Consider the following 25,694-nt stretch of genomic DNA (forward strand, 5'->3'; position numbering starts at 1 on the left):
GTCACACCTGAAAGCATCACACTTTCTACACATGCGAAGTACGTGGTCAAATATCATCTTCATAAAACAGCAAACAGCTGAAAAGACTTTTAAAATATTTTTTTTAAAAAAATCAGTCATTTCCTTCTCGTTTTTGATAATCTGGACTCTCTCCAAAAGGAGGAGCTGGGGATTTACAAGTAACTGTCAATCTGCAATCTTCCTCAATAACAGCAGCTCGCCTCTAATTGGTTACTCAGGGTGTATCTATTTAGACCACTTCTTAGACCACTTCTCTCACATGGAATAGCTGAGCTGCAGCCTAAAAAGGGTTAGATCAGGTTCAACACAGCTCAGTCATAGCAGTTACACATCTTAATCACGCCCCAGACACTCAACTACTCATGAACAAAGACACGGGAGATCAGCTAATACATATTATAGCTGAGGCAATTTTAATTTTGTTTCTCACTTGACAAGTACATGGTAACGGGTACTGTTACATAAAACTCTGGAATCTTCTGTTCAATCTAGTGCTGACAATGCCATTTAATCACACCTTAAACTTCACAGCAAGGTGCAGTCGGGGTAGAGAATTATGAACTGGTCGAGTTGCCCTAAAGTGATCAGCCTTAAATGAATATATTATATTAATCTAGCAATATCCTCAATAGTTTTTAGAAATGAAATCTGGGTACTGTGGAGCTTGGCAGTATACTTCGAGAGGGCTATCCTGATGGTACTGTATCTTTTCTCTTTTGATACTTGCAGCAAATTTTACCAAATGGATAAGAATCCCTGCAAACATTTAAATGTATCAGGGGTGGAAGAGCCGTAATATTGACCCCCTACTAATTACTCAAAAGCACGGCATTAGTAAGGAGCACCAAAGCTTTATCTAAATGGGGCTGGAATTTAAGTTGTAAATCAAGAGCCTTGGGCGTTATCACATTAATTGGCATGGCAACTGCTCCCACGAAGTTCAAAAAAGCATCAGGGCGCAGAGATGCCCAAGAGCTCAAATAATGGCAGAAGTAAAGCAAGAGGAACGCAGACTGTATCAAGAGCCACTCAAATCGACAAGGTAAACTGAAACAGGAAAATATTTCGGCACTGCAAGAGCTCATTTCTTCAATACCTCCCAACAGCATGAAGTTTCAGCAAATCAGGTGAAGTAAGAGGGAGCAGACCATTCAGCCCCTCAAGCCTGTTCCACCATTCAGTTAGATCATGGTTGATCTGTATCTTAACTCCATCAACCTGTCTTGGTTCTGTAACCCTTGCCTAACAAAAAAGAGTTGGATGGATCAGTAACTCCAGGTAACTTCTTAAAGGGTGCATGGGCAGAAGGAGATTTAAAAGAAGAGCACATATGAAGGTGACAGGACAGGTTGAGAAAGTGGTTAAAAACACAAATGGGATCTTGGGCTTTATAAATAGAGGCATAGAGTACAAAAGCAAGGAGATTATATTGATCCTTTATAAAACACTGGTTCAGCCACAGCTGGAGTATTATGTCCAATTCTGGGCATTGCACTTTAGGAAGGATGTGAAGGCCTTAGAGAGGGTGCAGAAAAGATTTACTAGAATGGTTCCAGGGATGAGGGGCTTCAGTTATGTGGCTAGATTGGAGAAGCTGGGGTTGTTCCCCTTAGAGCAGAGAAGGTTAAGAGAAGATTTCATAGAAGCATTCAAAATCATGAAAGGTTTAGATAAAGTAAATAAAGAGAAACTGTTCCCATTGGCAGAAAGGTCGATAACCAGAAGACACAGATTTAAAGTGATTGGCAAAAGAACCAAAGGCAACATGAGGGAAAACTTTTTTACGCAGTGAGTAGTTATGATCTGGAATGCGCTACCTGAAAGGATGGTGGAAGCAGATTCAATCGTGCCTTTCAAAAAGGAATTGGATATATACTTGAAGGGAAAAAATTTGCAGGGCAATGGGGAAAGAGCGGGGGAATGGGACGAACTGGATTGCTCTTACAAAGAGCCGGCATGAGCTCGATGGACCGAATGGCCTCCTTCTGTGCTGTAACCATTCTAGGATTCTATGATACTATGAAGTTAAGGATGCAGTACAGAGGAACCTGTGTGAAGTAAATGAGAAAGGGGACCACCTGAAATGCCAAATTAAATAAAACCTATAGGGAATATAAAGTAAATAGAAGGAAAATCAAAAAGGAGTAAAAAAACGTTAAACTTAATGGGGACAATGAGAGAAATATAACAAGAAAGAGTAACAGTCACAAAAAGGAAAACTAAGATGGAGACCTGAGGTGTGTTTGCTGTGGGATGTTCACAAATGACACAAAAAGCAGACACAAAAGAACGGTGAAGAGATGCAAAAACTGTCAAATAACCAGCAAGCTTAAAGGCAAAGTAATGGCCTTACAAAGTAACATACAGAAACTTACAGCGACAGACAGAAGCAAGGGGATTTTTGAGTGGGTAGTATTAGGTTCAGTAAGTGAGTCACTCAGGTAAGTGATATGCCTAAGCCAACATCAGACCGCGACAGTGAACCTTCAGGGATTGGAGCTGAAGAAGAATATAACCACGGAACAGCAATGTCATGACAAAGGAACAATTGCAAAAAGAAACCAAGGTAGTGGAAATGCTGGATGGATATAGGTCGAAAAAGGAAGCAAGAAATGTAGGAAACCCTGTGAACCCAAGAGATTTTTTTTATTATTTCATGGGATGTGGGCATCGCTAGCAAGGCCACCATTTATTGCCCATCCTTAATTGCCCTTGAGAAGGTGGTGGTGAGCCGCCTTCTTGAATTGCTGCAGTCCGTGTGGTGAAGGTTCTCCAACAAGGCTGTTAGGTAGGGAGTTCCAGGATTTTGACCCAGCGACGATGAAGGAACGGTGATACATTTCCAAGTCGGGATGGTGTATGACTTGGAGGGGAACATGCAGGTGATGATCCCATGTGCCTGATGCCCTTGTCCTTCTAGGTGGTAGAGGTCGCAGGTTTGGGAGGTGCTGTCGAAGAAGCCTTGGCGAGTTGCTGCAGTGCATCCTGTGGATGGTGCACATGGTGCGCCGGTGGTGAAGGGAGTGAATGTTTAGGGTGGTGGATGGGGTGCCAATCAAGCGGACTGCTTTGTCCTGGATGGTGTCGAGCTTCTTGAGTGTTGTTGGAGCTGCACTCATCCAGGCAAGTGGAGGGTATTCCATCACACTCCTGACTTGTGCCTTGTAGATGGTGGAAAGGCTTTAGGGAGTCAGGAGGTGAGTCACTCGCCACAGAATACCCAGCCTCTGACCTGCTCTTGTAGCCACAGTATTTATGTGGCTGGTCCAGTTAAGTTTCTGATCAATAGTGACCCCCAGGATGTTGATGGTGGGAGATTCAGCAATGGTAATGCCGTTGAATGTCAAGGGGAGATGCTTAGACTCTCTCTTGTTGGAGACGGTCATTGCCTGGCACTTGTCTGGCGCGAATGTCACTTGCCACTTATCAGCCCTAGCCTAGATGTTGTTCAGGTCTTGCTGCATGTGGGCACAGACTGCTTCATTATCTGAGGGGTTGCGAATGGAACTGAACACTGTGCAATCATCAGCAAACATCCCCATTTCTGACCTGATGATGGAGGGAAAGTCATTGATGAAGCAGCTGAAGATGGTTGGGCCTTGGACATTGCTCTGAGGAACTCCTGCAGCAATGTCCTGGGGCTAAGATGATTGGCCTCCAACAACCACTACCATCTTCCTTTGTGCTAGGTCTGACTCCAGCCACTGGAGAGTTTGCCCCCTGATTCCCATTGACTTCAATTTTACTGGGGTTCCTTGGTGCCACACTCGGTCAAATGCTGCCTTGATGTCAAGGGCAGTCACTCTCACCTCACCTCTGGAATTCAGCTCTTTTGTCCACGTTTGGACCAAGGCTGGAGCAGAGTGGTCCTGGCGGAACCCAAACTGAGCATCGGTGAGCAAGTTATTGGTTACTTCAAAGTGCCGCTTGAAAGCATTGTCGACGACACCTTCCATCACCTTGCTGATGATTGACAGTAGACTGATGGGGCGATAATTGGCCAGATTGGATTTGTCCTGCTTTTTGTGGACGTACCTGGGCAATTTTCCACATTATCGGATAGATGCCAGTGTTGTAGTTGTACTGAAACAGTTTGGCTAGAGGCGCGGCTAGTTCTGGAGCGCTAGTTCTGGAGCACAAGTCTTCAGCACTACAGCCGGGATGTAGCCTTTGCTGGAAGCAGTGCACTCAGCCGTTTCTTGATATCACGTGGAGTGAATCGAATTGGCTGAAGACTGCCTTCTGTGATGGTGGGAATATCGGGAGGAGGACGAGATGGATCATCCACTCGGCACTTCTGGCCGAAGATGGTTGCAAATGCTTCAGCCTTGTCTTTTGCATTCAATCAGAGGTAGTGGTGAACAAGTCCAGTGACATTTTTAACCACTTCAAAGTTTGCTGCTTTGAAGCTTTTGGAAAAAAAATTGTTATCAGACTCCTCTCTATTGTTACCTGATTAGATAAAGGAATTTCTATCTTGCAACTTCATTTAATGCTAGGTAGACAGGTGTGATGAAATTAGTGTGTTGATTATTTTTGGACTCTGCCATCATTGAGGATGGGGATGTTTACAGAGCCTCCTCCTCTCGTTAGTTGTTTAATTGTCCACCACCATTCACGACTGGATGTGGCAGGACTGCAGAGCTTTGATCTAATCTGTTGGTTGTGGAATTGCTTAGCTCTGTCTATAGCATGTTGTTTCTGCTGTTTAGCGTGCATGTTGTCCTGTGTTGTAGTTTCACCAGGTTGGCACCTCATATTCAGGTACTCCTGGTGCTGTTCCTGGCATGCGCTTCTACACTCCACATTGAACAACAGCACCAGATACAAGGCACTGTCCAACACTGCAGAAAGATACAAGGTCTCAGAAGTAAAGGCAGTCAGAAAACTAGACAGTATAGCCTCAACAATGACGCAGTTTACAGGTCACAGAGAGATTGTAGTCATAGGCATTTCTTTGCTCAGGAAAGTGGATAGCCATATGTATCATAAGGACACTACCTTGAGCATGGTGAGTTGTCTTCCTGGAGCCAGGAAAGTACATATTTAGGAAAGGTTAGAAGGGATACTGATGGCAACAGGTAGAGACTGAGTGGTAGATGTCCATGTATGGGGTAAATGGCATAGGGAGGAATAATATAGGGGCTTCAAAGCATCATGTATGAGAATTGGCTCAAAACTCAAAGATAGAAGATACAAAGTAAATGTAATGTTCTCTGGTATACTTACAGCATTTGGGAAAGGAGAGGAGTTCACCAAAAGAATTGAGATAAACGAGTGGATGGGAGCCTGGTGCAAGAACAATGCTACCTTCATAAATAGGGAACACTTCGAGAATGAAAAGGACTGTGACAGGAGAGATGCGCTGCACTTAAACCAAGTAGGGACATCAAGACAGCAATAGAAAATTATTTAACCTAGACAGATTGGGGGGGGGGGGGGCATGGTTGGAGGAGAAAACAGGATCCCAGGCAAGAAGGATCAAAGGTGAGAAAGTAGTCAACAAAGAAAGACGATTTGGATTTATATAGTGCTCTCCCAACAGGTAGGTATTGGTGCAGATAACCAGAGTGAGACACATGATGCAGAAACCAGGAATAGGCAGACATGGGGGGTCGTGAGAGGAGGCCAATCTATAAGATAATACATGAACATTAGAAGGATTAGAAATAAGATGCTGGAACTGGAGGCTGTTGTGGCAGTAGGGAACTACAATATGATGGGAATATCAGAAACATAACTTAATACAGAGGTTGAAAATTAATACAACATTGAGGGATATAGAGTGTCTAGAAAATAAGTGGATAAAAAAGGCTGTGTAGCTCTATAAATCAGCAACACCTGTGAGGGTATTGCTATAGACCACCTGGTCAGCAAAAGAAAAGGGCAATTTGCCATAATAAGAGATAAGAAGGATATATGAGAACAGGAAAGTTAACTTAACGGGGAAGTTCAACCAACCAAATATATACTGGGAATCCTGAGATGTACTGCATGACTGCCTCTGGACAAGCAACCACAGAATGATAAACTTTAATATGATCTAGCAATCTGAAATAATGAAGAACAGGAGCCAGCTATGTAATTTTAAAAGGGGTAAGTTCCTTGGGCTGTGGATGCTCATTGAGTATATTCAAGTCTGAGATCAATAGATTTTTGGACACCAAGGGAATGAAGGGGTATGGAGATAGTGCGGGGAAGTGAAGTTGAAGTAGAAGATCACATAAGATCTTATTGAATGGCGCAGCAAGGTCGAGGGGCCTTATGGCCTACTCCTACTCCTATTTCTTATGTTCTTATGTTCTTGAAATCAGGGAACAACTAAAGCAAATAGGGAAGGTTGTTCAATAGAAGGCAAATGGAACACTTTTAAAAGTATAATGCTGAGCATGCAGCATAAATACATTTCCAAAACCAACAAACTCAGACTACACGAATGTGACCTTAACTGGATGAGCAAACAAATTAGAAGTGAGATAAAGAGGAAAAATGGCATGTAGAAATCTTGCAGGGAGAAAAGAGAAGGGGCCCATTAGGATGAATACAAGAAATTGTAGAAACATGTTAAAAACAGGAACAGAGGTAGAGAGAGATCTGGAAAAAAGCATAGCAGCTGAGGATAAGCATAATAGTAAACAAAACTCTTTCACTGCTGCAATAGCAGTCAGAAAAGAGGTGAAAACAACTTACATTTATATAGCACCTTCTACTTTTTAACAAAAGTCACAAGGCAATTTAGAGAGGCATAAGGCAAAAACAGACGCTCAGCCAAAGAAAGTCTTAGTCAAATAGGTGGGTTTTAATTAGAGTCTAAAAGGAGAAGATGGTGGAGGGGGCAGGGGGATTCCAGAACGTGGGGCCACAAAAGATGCAAAATGGGCTTGAAAGTGAGATAAGCACAAAACAGTATATATTCCAAATGATTACTTCCTCCAATTCACAAGGGCAGATGTGAGCAACATGCACTCTCCAATCAAAGATATCCCAAGTAATATTAATGGCTAATCAGGCTCGAGATAAATACAAGCCCCAGGGATAGATGGCACTTTCCAAGATTGCTGAAAGAGGATAGACTAGAAATTTGTGAAGCATCACAGGGGTGGTACCAGAAGATTGGAAACAGGTGTGCCTATATAATGAAATGATGTGGAGATGCCAGTGATGGACTGGGGTGTACAAATGTAAGGAATCTTACAACACGAGGTTATAGTCCAACAGTTTTATTTGAAAATCACAAGCTTTCGGAGGCTTTCTCCTTCGTCAGGTGAGTGTCTCCTTCGTCACTCACCTGGCGAGGGAGAAAGCCTCCGAAAGCTTGTGATTTTCAAATAAAACTGTTGGACTATAACCTCGTGTTGTAAGATTCCTTACATTTATATAATGAAAAGGTGACAAAACACACTCAGGCAACTATTGACCATTAGTACTACTTCCATTCCATGTAAAATAACAGCATCAGTTATTAGGAGTAAACTTGAGGATTATCAGCAGAACAATTACCTTGTTAACAGCAGCTAGCGTGGATTCAGAAGAGGAAGATCCTGCCTGATCAATCTCCTCGACTTCTTTGAGGAAGTGACAACTCAAGTGGACCGTGGTAAGTCGTATGACTGTGACTTCACAAAAGCTTTTGTCAGTTCCACACAAAAAACTATTAAATGCGAAGTTGTGGGGAGACAGGGTAAACCCTGGGAATGCGCAAGAAACTGGTTGAAGAGTAGGAAACAATGAGTACTTGATTGTGGAGTTACGTCAGAGTGGGGGGGGGAAATACTGAGTGAGGTGCCTCAGGGCTCAGTGTCGGAACCACTACTGTTTCTAATTTATGTAAATGACCTGGATTCAGAAGCTCAATTCAAAGTGGTCAAATTTGGAGATAACACCAAATCAAGAGAGGCAGTGGAATTGTAAGAGGCAGCTCAGAAATTACAGAATGACTTGGACAAGATATATAAGTGGGCAGAACAATGCCAGATGATATTTAATGCAGTCAAATATAAAGTACTGCACATAGGAAGAAAAAAAATAGATGATATGCATATTCCATGAATGCTTTTGAAATGACTTAGGATGAAGCTGGAAGAGATCTAGGAGTCCTCGTGGACTCAATGTTAAATATGTCCAACGAATGCAGTGCAGCAACCAACAAAGCCTATAGAATGTTGAACTATATAGCCAAAACAGTAAACATAGGCCAAGAAGGCAAGTATCTAGCTTGACAGTGCTGTAGTCAGACCACACCTTTTAATACTGTGTCCCATTCTGGTCAGCCAAGAAACATGATGTAGACAGACATTCAAGCGTTGGAGGCAGTGCATTGAAAAGCCTGAGGCTAATCCCAATGTCAGGGGTATGACTGAGATGAAAGTGTAGAGAATTGGACTTTTCAGCCTGGAAAGGAGGTGTCTGATCCAATAGCGGTGTATAGGATTATTAAGGGTGTAGGAAAAAGTTAACCCAGAATATAATTTTAAATTAAACTGCGGGAGTGGAACAAAGGGACATAGGTTCAAACTAGAGAAGGGTACTTTTAGGACTAATATCAGGAATTTTTTCTTCACACAAAGAGCAATTAATAGGTGGCACAAATGTCCAGATAGAGTAGTGGAGGCAAAACCCCTGGAATCATTTAAGAAACAATTGGATGTTACCTCGGAGATGGGTGGCATTAGGATCTCTCAATGGATGAAACAAATGGGCCAAAATACCTGCCTCATCCATTATTATCTTGTGAACAATTTGGGCATTATAAAATCTGGTTTATTTTGTGCTCCATTGCAAAGCCTGATTCACCCCACAATGGGTGGACAGAATTGCTTCCCTCCACCCCCACCTTTGGCATTTCAGAGTCACCCATTTTCATTCCAATATTTTGCTCATGATGTGCTGAGACAGTCAGTCATCACTTCCACACCCAGTCTCATGAGTAAGGTCCATCTCAAACAGATTCTGCAACCTAGAGAGAAATCATGGTTGGTGTCAAAGCTACCACTTCTGCAAAGAGCCATCAGAGGCATGTGGCACTATCATTTATAATTTAAGTTTTATTTGGCAGTGCAATGTGGAAGTTATTGCCACCAAATAAATAAATGCATTTTCATTATTCTTTTGTGATGTGGTGGGTGTGAATCTGTTCCTGAAAGCACAGGAAACATAGGGGTAATTTCTCTCCAGGTTGTCGTATCAACATTTTATTAAAAGTGATCAAAAATGTTAGAGAAACTGCTAGTGCTCCATTAAAGATTAGCAGATTTTTTAAAAATGGAGCAAACTCACTGCAGTAAGCTTGATTCACAGTGGCTAAAATTGTTACTGTGCATAAAGCCCATGATTCTTCATTAACAGAACCGCTATCACAGATAAAAGCAAGCATTGGTTCTCTTTACTAATGCCTATGCTTTTAAACAATTAGCAACAATAAAGATATGAATGAATGGAAAAACTGTAAGTGTTTGCAGTCATGATAGGGTTTCTAGCTGTTTGGCAAGAATTGCTGCAGAGAAAGAAAGTACAGTACAATCAGAATATCCCTCTGTTGAAATTTCTGGCTGAGCCTCACAGTACCCAGCCATGGTGGAAAGTAACATTTCTCCACTAACATCAGCCACTACTGAACCCATCTTAGCTCGATAGAAGTAGATCTTTAAAAACCCTCAGGCTGCCTTCGCCAGTGTGTTAAAGAGAATGCATGCTGGTTGAGACGTCACAATTGCAATCACTTTACTGAATAGATAGAGCTGGTCAATGGAGTTATTGGCTGTTTCACAGATACAATTTCCATGCTGCACACAAACAAATCAGATGGTAGTGAGCACTCACCAGTTTATAGAGATCTGCCACGCTTAGCTGTTCTGGATCAACCATTTCAAAGTCCTTTCTGGGAACCAGGTCCATGCCCATCTGTCTGATGAATCAGAGAAAATTATATTAGAGCACAAACGGCAAACATTATGCATTTAGCCCCCAAATTTTTAAGGGCTTTTGAGATTCAAAAAAGTACACTGTTGTACACTTTCTACATATTTTGCATAAGTATGATGCTGGATGTTATGTAACAGAGAAAATAAACAGTGCAATCTGACTGTACAGTAAATTCTGAAAGAAAAAACTAAATATTGCTCTTTATTTTCAGTTAAAGCAGACTGAGGTCCTCAAAGGGTTAAAATAAGACCAGCATAACCAGTTGTAGCAAAGGTTTTTCATTGAGGCCTAAAATTGCTAGCCAATGATTCCTCTTGAAAGTATATGTGTGGACATGAGATGAGGACAAGGTTTAGCTTAGCTAGGAGGTCCCCCAAAATCAGTCAGATAGTAGACACTCGCTCTCTAGGCTCAGACATGAAACGGGCACTTGCGTGAAGTACTGGAGAGCTGCTGGCACCTGTGGAATTGTAGGTGAATAGGACGCTTTCAGGAGAGGAGGAGGAGGAAACTGGGGGAAAGAGATCCTGCAGGCAAATGCTTGGAGACCTTGGCAACCATACAAAGTTGTACAGCTGTGATTCTAAAATTCAGATACCAGAGAACACAAAAAAGTGACAACAGTTTGGGTCTAATGCACAGGCTGTAGGTTTGTTGGTAAATATGCAAACTGAGATTTTAAAAAACAAGTTTTTCAACAACATTCAGAAACTATACTAGCAAACCCCAATCCAGAGAGCCAACAGGGCTTCTCTACATTAACCTCCAAAAGGACTGGGTTTTTAAAAACCTAAGATTTTGCTCTATTCATCAACAGTTTCCAAGATTAATTATATCGTCATGAGTAGTTTCTCATACTTTTGAGACTTCAGCTGTCACAAGCACACTTTATTTTTTGCTAGAATGTACACCTATTTTAATTTTCCTTTATCACAAAGCATTATGAATTTTGGAGAATGGTGGAAAGAAATGAAACTGCTCCAATAAAACCACAGATCAATCTGATGTATTCCTTAAATAATTGACAAACTGATTCTGATTTTTCATATTCTTTACAGAATACACTTTTCCCAATGTCATACTTTAAACTGCTCTTTTTGCATGCTGAAAAATCCCAGCAGGAGTATAAGGGCCAGGAAAGCTAAGACTAAGGCTGCTTTTATAGTGGGTTTCGTGGTGTGAAAGAGCTGCCAGCTTCTAGATCTCTCAATATTTAGTAACCCCCCGCCCCCGCCCCCACCCCCTGGACAGGTAAACTTGCCATATTCACTAAGGCCCAACATCAGGAAGCCCCATTTTTTTTTTAAAAACTGTTATTTCCGGCAGCTTGCCTTAATGAGTCCAGCAACTCTACAAGCAGCTGCTGTGGGAATACGAGACGTGTGTCCCAGGAGCTAGTAGCACCAACCCAATATAAGAACAACTAAATATGGGATATTAGGACAGGATTCAATATATGGAGATGCAATGCTTCACAAACATTTAGCAAAGTTTTACCAGGACGTGGAAATTTGACCATTGTACTATTATTTCATCTTAAAGTATCTTCTCTTCCTATCTAATTAATTATTTTCTATATGCGTCGCCCACATCAAATTATAGCTGAAAATGTTTCAGATGTTTTCCTAGCCTTCTATACGTATCCCTCGTTTTTCCTCAACTTTCTCCCCATCTCTACTGAAAGAGCTGACTCTTATTGTAGTATGGTTCCACGGTGCCAGCCTGTAAGTTTTGCTCAAGTGACCAGCTTAAGCTCTGACAGTGAATGTCAATTGACTAATTGATTCAGCAGACTATGATCCTGTCCTCAACCAATGTCCTTTCCAGCAAAGGTTATTGAGTAGCATAGGAACAGAAACCCGAGCTCATTTTTCTCTTCCATAGCCCAGGGGATACTTAAGAAAACAGCCAGGGAGGGAGGTGTAGTTTCTGCAAGGATATGGATATGGAGAAGGGACAATTAAACCATAATCAGGCCATGTGACAGAACAGGCAATGGGATATTTACAACAGGTTTGGGTTGCCAACCCTCCAACATTGTCCTGGAGTTTCCAGGAATTAAAGATTAATCTCCTGAACACTGCTGCAAGCAATCCAAGAGAAAAATCATAGGGGCATTTTTAAAAATTGTTTTTTTTCCATTTTCTTTGAACACTTTTGTTTATTAATTAGAAAAATCTTGGGAGATGGGGAAAAAGGCTGTTTGAGTAGGCAGGACGATTAGAGGTGAGAGGTCATGTGATGAAACATCCAGATATACATCCAACCAGTTCGAGCAACCCTACCCAGGCACACTGACCAACAGAGGGGGGGAGGGAAGAACAGGGACGAGAGGGCGGGTGCGAGCGGGATAGAGGAAAATAAACATTTGTAAATCAAAAAGATACAAATACTGAAAGTAATTTTCAATTATTTCTTATGGCTTCAAAGCATTTGGGATAAAAATGGGATGAACTCCAACTTTTAAATTTTTTTCCAAGGGTTCTTCGTGGTTTTAGGCCACCAAACCATGAAAATGGTTTCCAAATAAATTACAGCTGTTAATTAGGTAGCATTGGCACAGTGCCCCACACCTCTCCTCTGCTCACCTTTGCAAGCATGTCTGAAAGTTTCCACCTGATCTCCTCCAAAAAACCACTCCAAGAAATTTGACCAGGGCGCCAGCCTTGAGTTAGTGGAAGCACGCTTGCCTCTGCGTCAGAAGGTCGTAGGTTCTAGCCCCACTCCAGAGATGAGCATATAATCTAGGCTGGCAAATGAGTCGTTAAAGCAAGCCCCCCCCATCTGTCCTCAGGTGGACGCAAAAGATCCCATGATCCAAGAAGCTCTCTGGTGTCCTGGCCAACATTTATCCCTCAGCCAACATCAATGAAACAGATTATCTGGTCATTTGTCTCATTGTTGTTTGTGGGACCTTGCTGTGTCCAAATTGGCGGCTGCATTTCCCTACATTACAATAGTGATTACACTTCAAAGATACTTCATTGGCTGTGAAGCGCTTTGGGTCCCGAATTCATGAACGGTGCTATATAAATGCAAGTTCTTTTGTTCTTTAAATTATTCATTCTATTGAAAAATTCAATTTTTTTTTGTACAATATTTTGTGTGTGTATTTTATGTTGTAAACAACTGGATCATAAGTCTAAGATTGCAGTTGGAACCACTTTGAAAAAATAAACTGAGCAATGTACTTTTTGAATTGGTTGGTTTTCTGAGATCTTTCCTGATCTATATTTGAAGAAATCAGTACGGTTAACTTCCTTTATTTGAGCCAATTAGAAAAGTGTGACACTTGAATTTTTCCTGTTGCAGATTTAATGTGCTAATTACACAATTATTATATACATATACTAACAGGTCATGGGTATTAGAGTTATACAGCACGGATAGAGGCCCTTCGGCCCATCGTGTCCGCGCCGGCCATCAAGCCCTGTCTAATCTAATCCCATATTCCAGCATTTGGTCCGTAGCCTTGTATGCTATGGCATTTCAAGTGCTCATCCAAATGCTTCTTCAATGTTGTGAGGGTTCCTGCCTCCACAACCCTTTCAGGCAGTGAGTTCCAGACTCCAACCACCCTCTGGGTGAAAAAGTTCTTTCTCAAATCCCCTCTAAACCTCCCGCCTTTTACCTTGAATCTATGCCCCCTTGTTATAGAACCCTCAACGAAGGGAAAAAGCTCCTTAGTATCCATCCTATCTGTGCCCCTCATAATTTTGTACACCTCAATCATGTCCCCCCTCAGCCTCCTCTGCTCCAAGGAAAACAAACCCAATCTTCCCAGTCTCTCTTCATAGCTGAAGCGCTCCAGCCCTGGTAACATCCTGGTGAATCTCCTCTGCACCCTCTCCAAAGCGATCACATCCTTCCTGTAGTGTGGCGACCAGAACTGCACACAGTACTCCAGCTGTGGCCTAACCAGTGTTTTATACAGCTCCATCATAACCTCCTTGCTCTTATATTCTATGCCTCGGCTAATAAAGGCAAGTATCCCATATGCCTTCTTTACCACCTTATCTACCTGTTCCGCCGCCTTCAGGGATCTGTGAACTTGCACACCAAGATCCCTCTGACCCTCTGTCTTGCCAAGGCACCCTGAATTCCATGGGCTCGTACCTTCTTGACCAGTCTCCTGTGCGGGACTTTATCGAAGGCCTTACTGAAATCCATGTATACCACATCCACTGCGTTACCCTCATCCACACGCCTAGTCACCCCCTCAAAAAATTCAATCAAATTAGTCAGACATGATCTTCCCTTGACAAAGCCATGTTGACTATCCCTGATTAATCCTTGCTTCTCCAAGTGGAGACTAATTTTGTCCTTCAGAATTTTTTCCAATAATTTTCCTACCACTGATGTTAGGCTCACTGGCCTGTAGTTCCCCGGTTTTTCCCTACTCCCCTTCTTGAATAATGGTACTACATTAGCGGTTCTCCAGTCCTCTGACACATCCCCTGTGGCCAGAGAGGTTCTGAATATATGTATCAGAGCCCCCGCAATCTCCTCCTTTGCCTCACACAGTAGCCTGGGATACATTTCGTCCGGGCCTGGGGATTTATCCATTTTTAGGCCTGCTAAAACCGCCAATACCTCCTCCCGCTCGATGTTAATATGTTCGAGTGTATCACAGTCCCCCTGCCGTATTTCTATGTCCACATCGTCCTTCTCCATAGTGAAAACAGATGCAAAAAATTCATTTAGAACCCCTCCTACATCTGCCGGCTCCACACACAGATTGCCATTTTTGTCCCTAATGGGCCCTATTTTTTCCCTAGTCATCCTCTTACCCTTAATATACTTATAAAACATCTTAGGATTTTCCTTTATTTTGCTCGCCAGTGTTATTTCATGGCCCCTCCTTGATCTCCTAAATTCTTTTTTTTAAGTATCCCCCTGCACTTTTTGTACTCCTCTAGGGCTTCCTCCGTCCATAGCCTTTTGTATCTGCCAAAAGCCCTCCTTTTTTTCCTAATCCATTCTCGTATATCCCCTGACATCCAAGGTTCCCTGGAGTTCTTGGAACCACCCTTGACCTTTACGGGAACATGTTGCCATTGTATGGTCTCAATCTCCCTTCTGAAAGACTCCCATTGCTCCGATGCGGATTTTCCTACAAGCAGCTGATCCCAGTCCATTTTGGCCAGATCCTGCCTTATCCTATTAAAATCGGCCTTCCCCCAATTTAGAACCTTTATTTCCAGCCCCTCCCTGTCCTTTTCCATGACCACCTTAAATCTCACCGAATTATGGTCACTGTCACCAAAGTGCTCACCTACTAGCACTTCTTCCACTTGGCCGGCCACATTCCCTAGAATTAGGTCCAGTACTGCCCCCTCTCTAGTAGGACTTTCTACATGCTGGCTCAAAAAGCTCTCCTGGATGCACGTTAAGAATTTTGTACCCTCTAAGCCTTTTACACTCGGAGTATCCCAGTTAATATTGGGGAAGTTGAAATCCCCCACTATTATTACCCTATTATTTGCACAATTTTCTGAGATTTGCCTACATATCTGTTCCTCTATCTCCCCCTGACTGTTTGGGGGCCTATAGTACACTCCCATCAAAGTGCTTGCCCCCTTTTTGTTTTTAAGCTCCACCCATATGGCCTCATTAGAGGAACCTGCTAATATATCATCCCTCCTTATGACAGTAATTAATTCTTTAATTAATATTGCGACCCCCCCTCCTCTTATACCTCCCCCTCTGTCTCGCCTGAAGATTCTGTACCCCGGAATATTGAGCTGCCAGTCTTGCCTCTCCCTCAACCATGTCTCTGTGACAGCAACAATATCATACTCCCATGTGTTTATCAACACCTTCAGTTCATCCACCTTATTCGCAAGACTCCTTGCATTAAAATAGATGCCATCCAGCCTTGCCCTCACATATTTGCCCTGTCTTCCAAGCTGACTTGTTTTTTTCTCTATATTTGGCTGCACATCACCCCCTATTGTCGCTCCACTCTGTATCCCATCCCCCTGCCAAGTTAGTTTAAACCCCCCCCAACAGTGCTAGCAAACCTCCCCGCAAGGATATTTGTCCCGCTCTGGTTCAGGTGCAAACCGTCCGACTTGTACAAGTCCCACCTTCCCCAGAAGCAGGCCCAGTGATCCAGGAAACTGAAACCCTCCCTCCTGCATCAACTCTTTAGCCACGCATTCATCTGTTCTATCCTCCTATTTCTATACTCACTAGCCCGTGGCACTGGGAGTAATCCAGAGATTACAACCTTTGAGGTCCTGCTCTTTAATCTGCTACCTAGCTCCCTAAATTCTTGATGCAGGACCTCATCTCCCTTCCTACCTATGTCGTTGGTCCCAATGTGGACCACGACCTCTGCCTGCTCACCCTCCCCCTTGAGAATGCCCTGTAGCCGCTCAGTGACATCCATGACCCTGGCACCAGGGAGGCAACAAACCATCTTGGTGTCTGGAACATGGATATGTTTAGCTGCTAAACCTGTTTTTTCCCTTTAACGGAACTCAAATACTTCCTGTGGGAATCCAGATAATTGTAAATGCTTGTAAATTTTAGCTTGTATATTTCAGGTTTCTGGTCAATGACTAATTTTATTTCTTTTTAAAACATTTTATTTTCATCTTTAACATTTGGAGTCTAATGATAACACACAACATCGTACAAAGATGTTCGAATCTTCCTTGGTGTTGCTCAGAGTGAGTTAGACAACATACTTTGATAAGGACAGTAGAGTTATACCATGTAAAGCACAGGGTTTTATTCTGCTGCTACAGTGATACAATGTCCATTTAAGGCCATAAAATCTAATTCTTGTAAAGCAAAGAGCCTCAGATCAATCAATGTAATTGTTGCTTAGCCAGGGAATTAAGATGAGAAAGTGTTAGTTGTTTCAGATCAGAAGTATCAAGCATTAAATGACTGTCTTTATCCCTTTTTTTATAGGATTGTTTCGCATCTATAATTAAGTATCATTTATCGGATCTATATGATAGACAAAACATGTATTAGATGAGAGAGAAAAAGACAGCAATGCTATTTTTCTAGAATAGCTGCATTCTCACAATCATCAGCATGCATATTACATGTCCAGAACTTTTACACTAGCTATCACCAGGTAAATTGCACTTATATTAAGAACATAAGAAATAGGAGCAGAAGGCCGTACAGCCCCTCGAGCACGCTCCGCCATTCAAGAAGATCATGGCTGATCTTCTGCATCAACTCCACTTTCCCGCCTTATTCCCATATCCCTTAATGTCCAAAAATCTATCGATCTCCGTCTTGAATATACTCAATGACTGAACATCCACAGCCATCTTGGATAGAGAATTTCAAAGATTCACAACCCTCAGTGACGACATTTTTCCTAATCTCGGTCCTAAATGGCCGACCCCTTCTCTTGAGACTATGACCCCTGGTTCTAGACTCTGCAGTCAGGGAAAACATTATCTAGCCTGTCAAACCCTTTAAGAATTTTATATGTTTCAATCAGATCACCTCTTATTCTTCTAAACTCTAAATTAAAAAAAATTTCCTCATGTTATACTCAATCTGCCAACTTCTCACCCACTCACTTAACCTATCTATATCCCGTTGCAGCCTCTTTGCGTCCTACTCACAGCTTTTTTTAAAATTCGCTCATGGGATGTGGGCATCGCTGGCGAGGCCGGCATTTATTGCCCATCCCTAATTGCCCTTGAGAAGGTGGTGGTGAGTCGCCTTCTTGAACCGCTGCAGTCCGTGTGGTGACTGTTCTCCCACAATGCTGTAGTTCCAGGATTTTGACCCAGCGACGATATATTTCCAAGTCAGGATGGTGTGAGACTTGGAGGGGAACGTGTAGGTGGTGTTGTTCCCACGTGCCTGCTGCTCTTGTCCTTCTAGGTGGTAGAGGTCGCAGGTTTGGGAGGTGCTGTCGAAGAAGCCTTGGCGAGTTGCTGCAGTGCATCCTGTGGATGGTATACACTTCAGACACTGTGCGTCGGTGGTGAAGGGAGTGAATGTTTAGGGTGGTGGATGGGGTGCCAATCAAGCGGGCTGCTTTGTTCTGGATGGTGTCGAGCTTCTTGAGTGTTGTTGGAGCTGCACTCATCCAAGCAAGTGGAGAATATTCCATCACACTCCTGACTTGTACCTTGTAGATGGTGGAAAGGCTTTGGGGAGTCAGGAGGTGAGTCACTCGCCACAAAATACCCAGCCTCTGACCTGCTCTTGTAGCAACAGTATTTATATGGCTGGTCCAGTTAAGTTTCTGGTCAAAGGTGACCCCCAGGATGTTGATGGTGGGGGATTCGGCGACGGTAATGCCGTTGAATGTCAAGGGGAGGTGGTTAGACTCTTTCTTGTTGGAGATGGTCATTGCCTGGCACTTGTCTGGCTTACTTTCCCACTTAGCTTTGTATAGTCAGCAAATTTGAATGCATTACACTCGGTGCCCTCATCTAAATTGTATATATATTGTAAACAGCTGAGGCCCAAGCAGTGGTCCTTGCAGCATCCCACGAGTTACAACCTGCCAACCCGAAAATGATTTATTTATTCCTACTCTCTCTTGTTTTCTGTCCATTAGCCAATCCTTAACCAGAATCATAGAATATATTACCCCCAATCCCATGAGCCCTAATCTTGTGTAACAACCTCTTGTGCAGCACCTTATCGAATGCCTTTTGAAAATTCAAATATACTACATCCGCTGGTTCCCCCTTATCTACCCTGCTGCTTACACCCTGCCAAAACTCTTAATAGATTTGTCAAACACGATTTCAAAAAACCGTTGTTGACTCTGCCTAATTATATTAAGAATTTGTAAGTGCCCTGTTACTAAGTCCTTAATAATAGATTCTAGCATTTTCCCTACTACGGACGTGAGGCTTACTGGCATTTACTTCTTGAATCGCGGAGTTACATTTGCTACCTTCCAATCCATGGGGACCGTTCCAGAGTCTAGGGAATTCTGGAAGATCAAAACCAATGCATCCACTGTCTCTGCAGCCATCTCTTTTGAAACTTTAGGATGTAGGCCATCAGGTCCATGGGATTTGTCAGCTTTTAGTCCTATTAATTTCTCCAGTACTTTTTCTTTACTAATCTTAATTACTTTAAGTTCCTCACTCTCATTAGCCCCTTTGTTTCCCACTATTTCCAGTAAGTTTCTTGTGTCTTCTACTGTGAAGACAGATACAAAATATTTGTTTAATGTCTCTGCCATTTCCTTATTCCCAATTAAAATTTCTCCTGTCTCTGCATCTAAGGGACTTACTCTAATCTCTTCCTTTTTACATACTTGTAGAAGCTATTACAATCTGTTTTTGTATTTCTTGCTAGTTTACTCTCATTCAATTTTCTCCCTCTTCATCAATTACTTTTGCAGGATTCAAACATACAAAAGTGGTTTGGAGTCAGAAGCTGAACTGCCTTAGCACTTCTGCTAATTTCAATGGAAATTAGCTGTCTGGTTTTGGCCTGATTCGTGAGGAACTTGTTGAAGTTGGCTGATAATTGGCAGTCTTAGTGACCTGAATACACATTAAGCCTTGAGCTACACCATGGCCATGATTCTGTAAATGTAGTAACAGATGCAGCTGTCGTGAATTATTGATAGAGCCTGCTGGTACCGCAGAATTGAATAAATAACATTTGGACAGCATGCCTGATTGTGAGAAATAAACATTAATTAATCTTTACAGTCTGGTCCAGGCAAAACAGAATTTCTCTCTTCAGTGGCATGACTTCCTTATGTTTAAGTTCCACTCTAGGATTGAGCACATAACTGAGACTGTTCCTTCAGTGTAGTACTGAGGGAGCGTTGCACCAGTGGAGGTGTGGAGGAGATGTCTATTCCAATGGATATAAAAGATCCCATGTCAATATTCAAGACTAGCAGGACATTCTCCCAGGCACCCGGTCAACATTCCTCCCTCAACCAATGTGGTCATTCATCTCATTTGCTATTTGTAGGATGTAACTGTGCATAATTGGCTGCTGGTTTGTCTGTACAACTGTGACTACACTTTAAAGTAATTAGTTGGATCTGAAGTGCTGTGGGATGTCCTTAGGACGTGGTATGCGGTTATATAAATGGGACCTCTCTCTTACGCAAAGGATTACATTTAGTGCAAGAAAAATGTTTTACAAGTTGTTCACTTAATTAGTAAAATGGATAATTACTGTTGTTTCCTCAATTAACTTTTATATCCTCTTAAACTATTCTTGAACTTTAACCAAGAAATTGACTTCAAATTGCTTCTATGTTAAGTTAACCATACCATTTCAGTGAAATAGCCAACCAATCAGAAACCACTTTCATTCAATAAATAGGTTGGGGAAAGCTACCACGAAACAACCGGTAACCACCACATAGCAAATTAAATTGAACAATTTGTTTCAAAGTCACCAATCAAGAATCAGCAACTACAACCAAATACTTGAAAAAAAATTCTCCAACTGTTTTAATTGGGCCTCTTGGTTCCCCACAAAGTCCAATCTGTTCAGCTAAAAATATTTATTACATAATAAATTAATAATTCTGGAATAAAAATGCTAACCTTTCCCATAAATTATGTTAGAAAGCCCTCCCAGAATTTCTGCTGTACACAATTGACCCTTTCACTGGTGCCTGAGGCTTCATTCTGCTGCATTTGCAGAGGTTGCATTATGGACCTGGAGTTTGCCTGAATGGAGAGGCTGAACCAGGTAGTGGACTACAGCTCTCAGAATGCACCAGTATCTGACGGGCTGCAATTCCCAGAATGAAGCCACTTTCCAATAAGTCAAAATGTGGATAGGAAGGGCAAGGTTTACAATCAGGAATTCTTAGCACACTTTTTTTGAATGGCTGGGTTTGTTTCATTCATAAACAAATTCTAGTACTTTGACGCACGCTGATTTTCTGATTGGACTAATGTAAATAATACTTTTACTGTTCGAGTCGTTAATCAAAAGTTCGCAAGGTGGTTGGTTCCAAAGTATAATGGCTTTATTAAGAAGTTATAACAAGTAACAGAGGTTAAAATACAAGAGTACAATCAAAGATGCTGGTCACATTGATACAAAATTGATCACTTTCCAATGCTTCGAAGTGCACTTTCGAAGGTCTTGATCACTCGGTGAGTCCAGCCCTGCTTTTCTTACAACTAACAAAAAAAAATCCTCCCAGATACAGCTTTCAGATTGGAAATTAGTGTTGGGAAATAAATCTCTCAGAATACCTGCTATCACATTTCTACATGCCCCTGACTCATCGGAATTGGAGTAGGCCACTCAGCCCCTCGAGCCTGCTCCACCATTCAGTTAGATCTGTACCTCAACATCATTTACCCGCCTTTGTTCCATATCTCTGGATACCCATACCTAACAAAAATCGATCAATCTTAGTTTGAAAATTCCAACTGACCCAGCATCCACACTAATCTGACATGGCCTAACCTTCTCAAATCCATGCTGACTCGCTTTGATCTACTGATACTCATCCAAGTGCTCAGTCATTCTGGGGTAAATTTTAACCCCCAAAAACGGGTGGGGTGGGGAGTAAAAATTCTCGGTTTTTAGAGCGGGACGGCATTCCGGCTTCAACACGCCTGCTTCTGGGTTTAACTCAGGCAGGTTTGTCTGCGTGTGGGCAGCAGACACCAGGAAGTACCACCCCCCACTTAAATCCAGCAAGCTGGTACTTAAAAGGGCAATGTACCTCATTGAGATACTTAATATTTTGTGTATTGGAATAATATTAATTTAACCTTACCTGTTTGGGTTTCCCATCGCTTTCCATTCAAGTCAGGTGAAAGCAAGCAGGATGGGCCGGATCCAATAGGTGAGTGCCTTTATTGCACTGCTTGTGGGATCGGAGGAGCAGGAGTGCTTCTTCCAGGCGCAACAACGCTTACCTGGCCGACAGGATCCTGCGATCGGCTGCTCCCTCCAACCAATCTCTTCATCAGCCCCCCACCTTCTCCCAGTCTCTCTTTTCCACCCCACCCCCCCCCCCCCCCATCTTCTCCCTAGCCTATAATCCCTCCCTCCCTCTGATCCCTGGCTGCGGCCTGCTACAGCAGGCCGTCCTGGCCAACAGCCATCCAAGCTGTCAATCAGGCTGGCTGCCAGGCGCAAAACTGGAAGTGAAATTAATGGGCCTCATCAAGGTCATGATCACCACTTGCCTTCCGGGTTTCGCACCTTGAAATCCTACCCTCACTCCCTTCCCAGCTCTCAGTTAAAATTTACCCCTCTGTCTCCGATGATAGATTCCATTAACTTGCTCACAATGGATGTTAAACTGACCTGGTTACCTGGTTTCTCACTCTCTCCCATCTTAAATAATGGTGTAACATTTGCAATTTTCCAATTCGAAGGCACTGTTCCTGAATCCACAGAGTTTTGGAAAATTATGACTAATGCATTTGTAATTTCCTCACTTATTTGTTTCCACCCCAGGGTATTAAAAGAATCAGGTTCTGGAGATTTTTCGATCTTAAGTCACATTATTATCTCCATTTAAAAAAAATATATTAAAGTTCCTCCCCTTGACCTATATTTAGGTTTCTTTGTACCACTGGTATTTAGTCCTTTTCCTCCACTGTGAAAATGGATAGAAAGTATTCATTCACTCTGTTTACCACTCTTTCTCTTAACATATTTATAAAAACTTTTGCAGTTAGCTTTGATATCACTTTCAAGCTTTTCTCATTCCCTTTTTGCCCCTTTTATTACATTCTTTGTATCCTTTTTTTTTACAGCTCTCCAAGTCTGCTGGATTTCTACTTTTCCTTGCATTTGTATAAGCCTTTTCTTTTAGCTTGATACTGTCTCTTACCTCATTGTTGACCATGGTTGCTTAATTGCACAAGTGAAGTCTTTGTCTTTTAGGGGTATGTACTGGTTTTGACCAAAGAGGCTCAGTGATCATCCACAGGTTTTACTTGCTCTCTGGTCCTACTGTGCTCTAGTCCCAGGTCTCCCATGTTGATGGAACATTGCAGCTGAGATTAAATCACAGCAATGGTAGGAGGTCAGAAAGTTAAATAGGAGGCAGCAGCAGGTGAGGACAGTATGATTGGAGGAAGCTGCTGATTGGGTGTGTTTGGTGGGAGCCAGCAGATCAGAAAAGTCTTAACAACTGACTATACAGCTGATAGGGGAGTAAAGGATGATGGAACATTCACAGTCTACACTATTCAATTTACTGAAACAGGCAATTCAATAAAAAGAAAGACTTGCATTTATAAAACACTTCCCATGATGACGGGATGTCCCAAAGTGCTTTACAGCCAATTAAGTACTTTCTGAAGTACAGTCACTGTTGTACTGTAGGAAATGTGGCAGCCAATTTGTGCACAGCAAGGTGTCATAAACAGCGATGAGAAATGACCAGACAATTATTTTTTGAGATGTCCAGGACACAGGGGAGAACTGCCCTGCGCTTCTTCAAAATAGTGCCATGGGATATCTTGCGTCCATCCATGAGGGTAGACGAGGCCTTGGTTTAACATCTCATCCGAAAGACTGCACCTCTGACAGTGCAGCATTCCCTCAGTACTGCACTGGAGTGTCAGCCTAGATTTTGTGCTCAAGTCTCCAAAGTGGGACTCGAACCCACAACCTTCTGACTCAGAGGCGAGGGTGCTACCAGCAGAGCCACGGCTGACATAAATGATCTGGACATGATTGCGTGATGTAAGAAAAGGATTGTGTAGTGATTATTTATTCAATAAACAGGTTATTCGTTTACCAGGTATTTGTTTGAGTGGGCTTTACTGTAGTGCATTCACGTTTCCATCATCATCCAATTGTATTTTGAAGAACCTTAATGTTTTCATTTCTATTACTTTGTTTAGTGGATTGTTGACCGGAGGTCACCGGTTATGGTTATTGGCTTAGTACAAAGAGAAGAGTCCATTCTCTCTTAACTCTCAATTCGCTTTATTCACGTCGTTAGATCATATACATATAGCTTATACGTCTGGTTAGATATAGACATGCAGTTTGCACCAGGTTATACAGTTTTACACCCAAACTAGGATCTAAACGCACACCCACTAGGTTTCTCTGACATTCCCTGAGTGGTCACAGAATATAAAGGATAATACCCGAAAAGGAGAGCTGACGCTGGCCAGGCGTTCCATTCTCTCTCTCTCGACGTCGTCTCTACGTCCCTGACGTAGGGTCTTCCACTTCTGCGATGGTTGGTCTCCGGAGTCTTTGCTCTGGCTCCACGCCCGAGATTCTTCATTCTTATTCCGAATCTTATCTATTCAAGCTGTGCTGTCTCTCTCCCCCTTTGGTTTAGGCTTGCTCGCCTAGTCTGTATCTTCTCCTCATTGGCTCTGTCCCAAGGACTTAGATAGCATTACCTCATTACTCCTTTTCTAAATAAGGACTTCTGTCTTATCACATCTCCTTTGTCTTTCACAAAACTTAGCTAATTCAAACCAGTTCCAGCCAGCTCAGGCCAGCGACTGAACTCCGGTTACTTCAGTTCAAAAGTTGCTTTTGCCTGTGTGTCAGCAGCTCGGAATCTCAGGTTACTTCAGCTCCTGGCCAACAAGATTATTCCAAACATTTCTCACTCTGAGCAAAGAGGTTTTTCCTGGTATCAGTTTTAAATTGGCTTTTGTTAATTTCCATTTAGGTCTTCTGGTCCTACTTTTGGGAAGAGTTAAATATGGTATCGAAAAGCAGCTAGTCAATGGAATAGAGAATAAATACAAGGCAACAAAGAATCCAACAAACAAGGTGGGGGAGAGTGAAAGACTGGAAATGGGCAGATAAACTCTGAGGTCACTTGCAAGCTGCTGTTTTTTCCCCACAGGTTTTTGCCCCTGGCTGTTCAGACCGAGATGAAATCTTCTAACTCAGGAACATGTTAACCATTCTTGGTCACATGCTGTAAATGCTGCTAAACACAGCAGCTAGTGGGGTCATTAAAAGCCTTCAATTAGTTTCATTCTTCTGCTGAAAGAGGAAATGCTTAGCAGCTGACATAGCACATCATCTTCTGTTGTTCATTTATCCAAACAAATAAACGCGCACTCAGTTCACAGCAGAGTTGGTCGGGCACTGGAACACTGTCTGAAAACCGAGGAGGATCCGGTTCAGTATGTGGTTTAGCTCAATTGCACGTGCTAATTAGAGAGGTGCTTTTTGGATGACAATGAAAAACAAACCTCCTCAACAAGGCTTGCTTTAGTTTTGCAGTTATTTTATTGTTAACAGCACATTATGGTACATTGTGCATGGCACACATTAAACTGTTGCTGAGCATTATGCTTGCAGACAAGCCTGGCAGTTTGTGTTAGCATTTTGTGTGTCTCTTTAGGGGAGGAGAAGTCAGCTAAGACACTGCTTGGTTTTCTCTTTGCCCTATTCTGGTTCTCCTCTGCTGCTTTTTTTTCTAAACACTAAATCAGGAACTCCCCAATCACTGAGAGGACAAATGCAGCCGTGGTGTGGTACTCAGCTGTAGAGAACAGGAGGATCCCAGGGCTCTATTCAATTAGCTGATCACAGCTGGGGTGGTAGTGTGGCTGCTACAACTGGCCTCAATATCTTGCCTTTACTGTACCAATATGTAGATCTACACCAACAGCCATTATTGTATCAATGTACACGCTTATAAATACCACAACTGTACCAATATGTGGACCAGTGTACAATTCTCTTTGTGCTACTGGTACAGTTACTTACAAAGATTGTTTGCCTGGATAGAATAAGCAAGTTCAAAATTAAATAGGAGTCAAGAAGTCATATTTTATTAACATAGTAAGTATTCTTACAGA

General features: G+C 42.4%; 1 protein-coding gene across 1 annotated transcript in view; it reads right to left on the reverse strand.

Moving 5' to 3' along the window:
* dock3 (dedicator of cytokinesis 3) overlaps positions 1-25,694 on the reverse strand; it is a 1,008,697-nt gene that overhangs the window by 514,965 nt on the left and 468,038 nt on the right. The window contains exon 7 of the mRNA XM_067999007.1: positions 9,841-9,925. Within this exon, the coding sequence (XP_067855108.1) occupies positions 9,841-9,925 (85 nt within the window). The remainder of the gene's footprint in view (positions 1-9,840; positions 9,926-25,694) is intronic.

The sequence above is a fragment of the Heptranchias perlo genome, chromosome 17 (assembly GCF_035084215.1).
Source record: "Heptranchias perlo isolate sHepPer1 chromosome 17, sHepPer1.hap1, whole genome shotgun sequence".
In the NCBI taxonomy this organism is placed as follows: Eukaryota; Metazoa; Chordata; class Chondrichthyes; order Hexanchiformes; family Hexanchidae; genus Heptranchias; species Heptranchias perlo.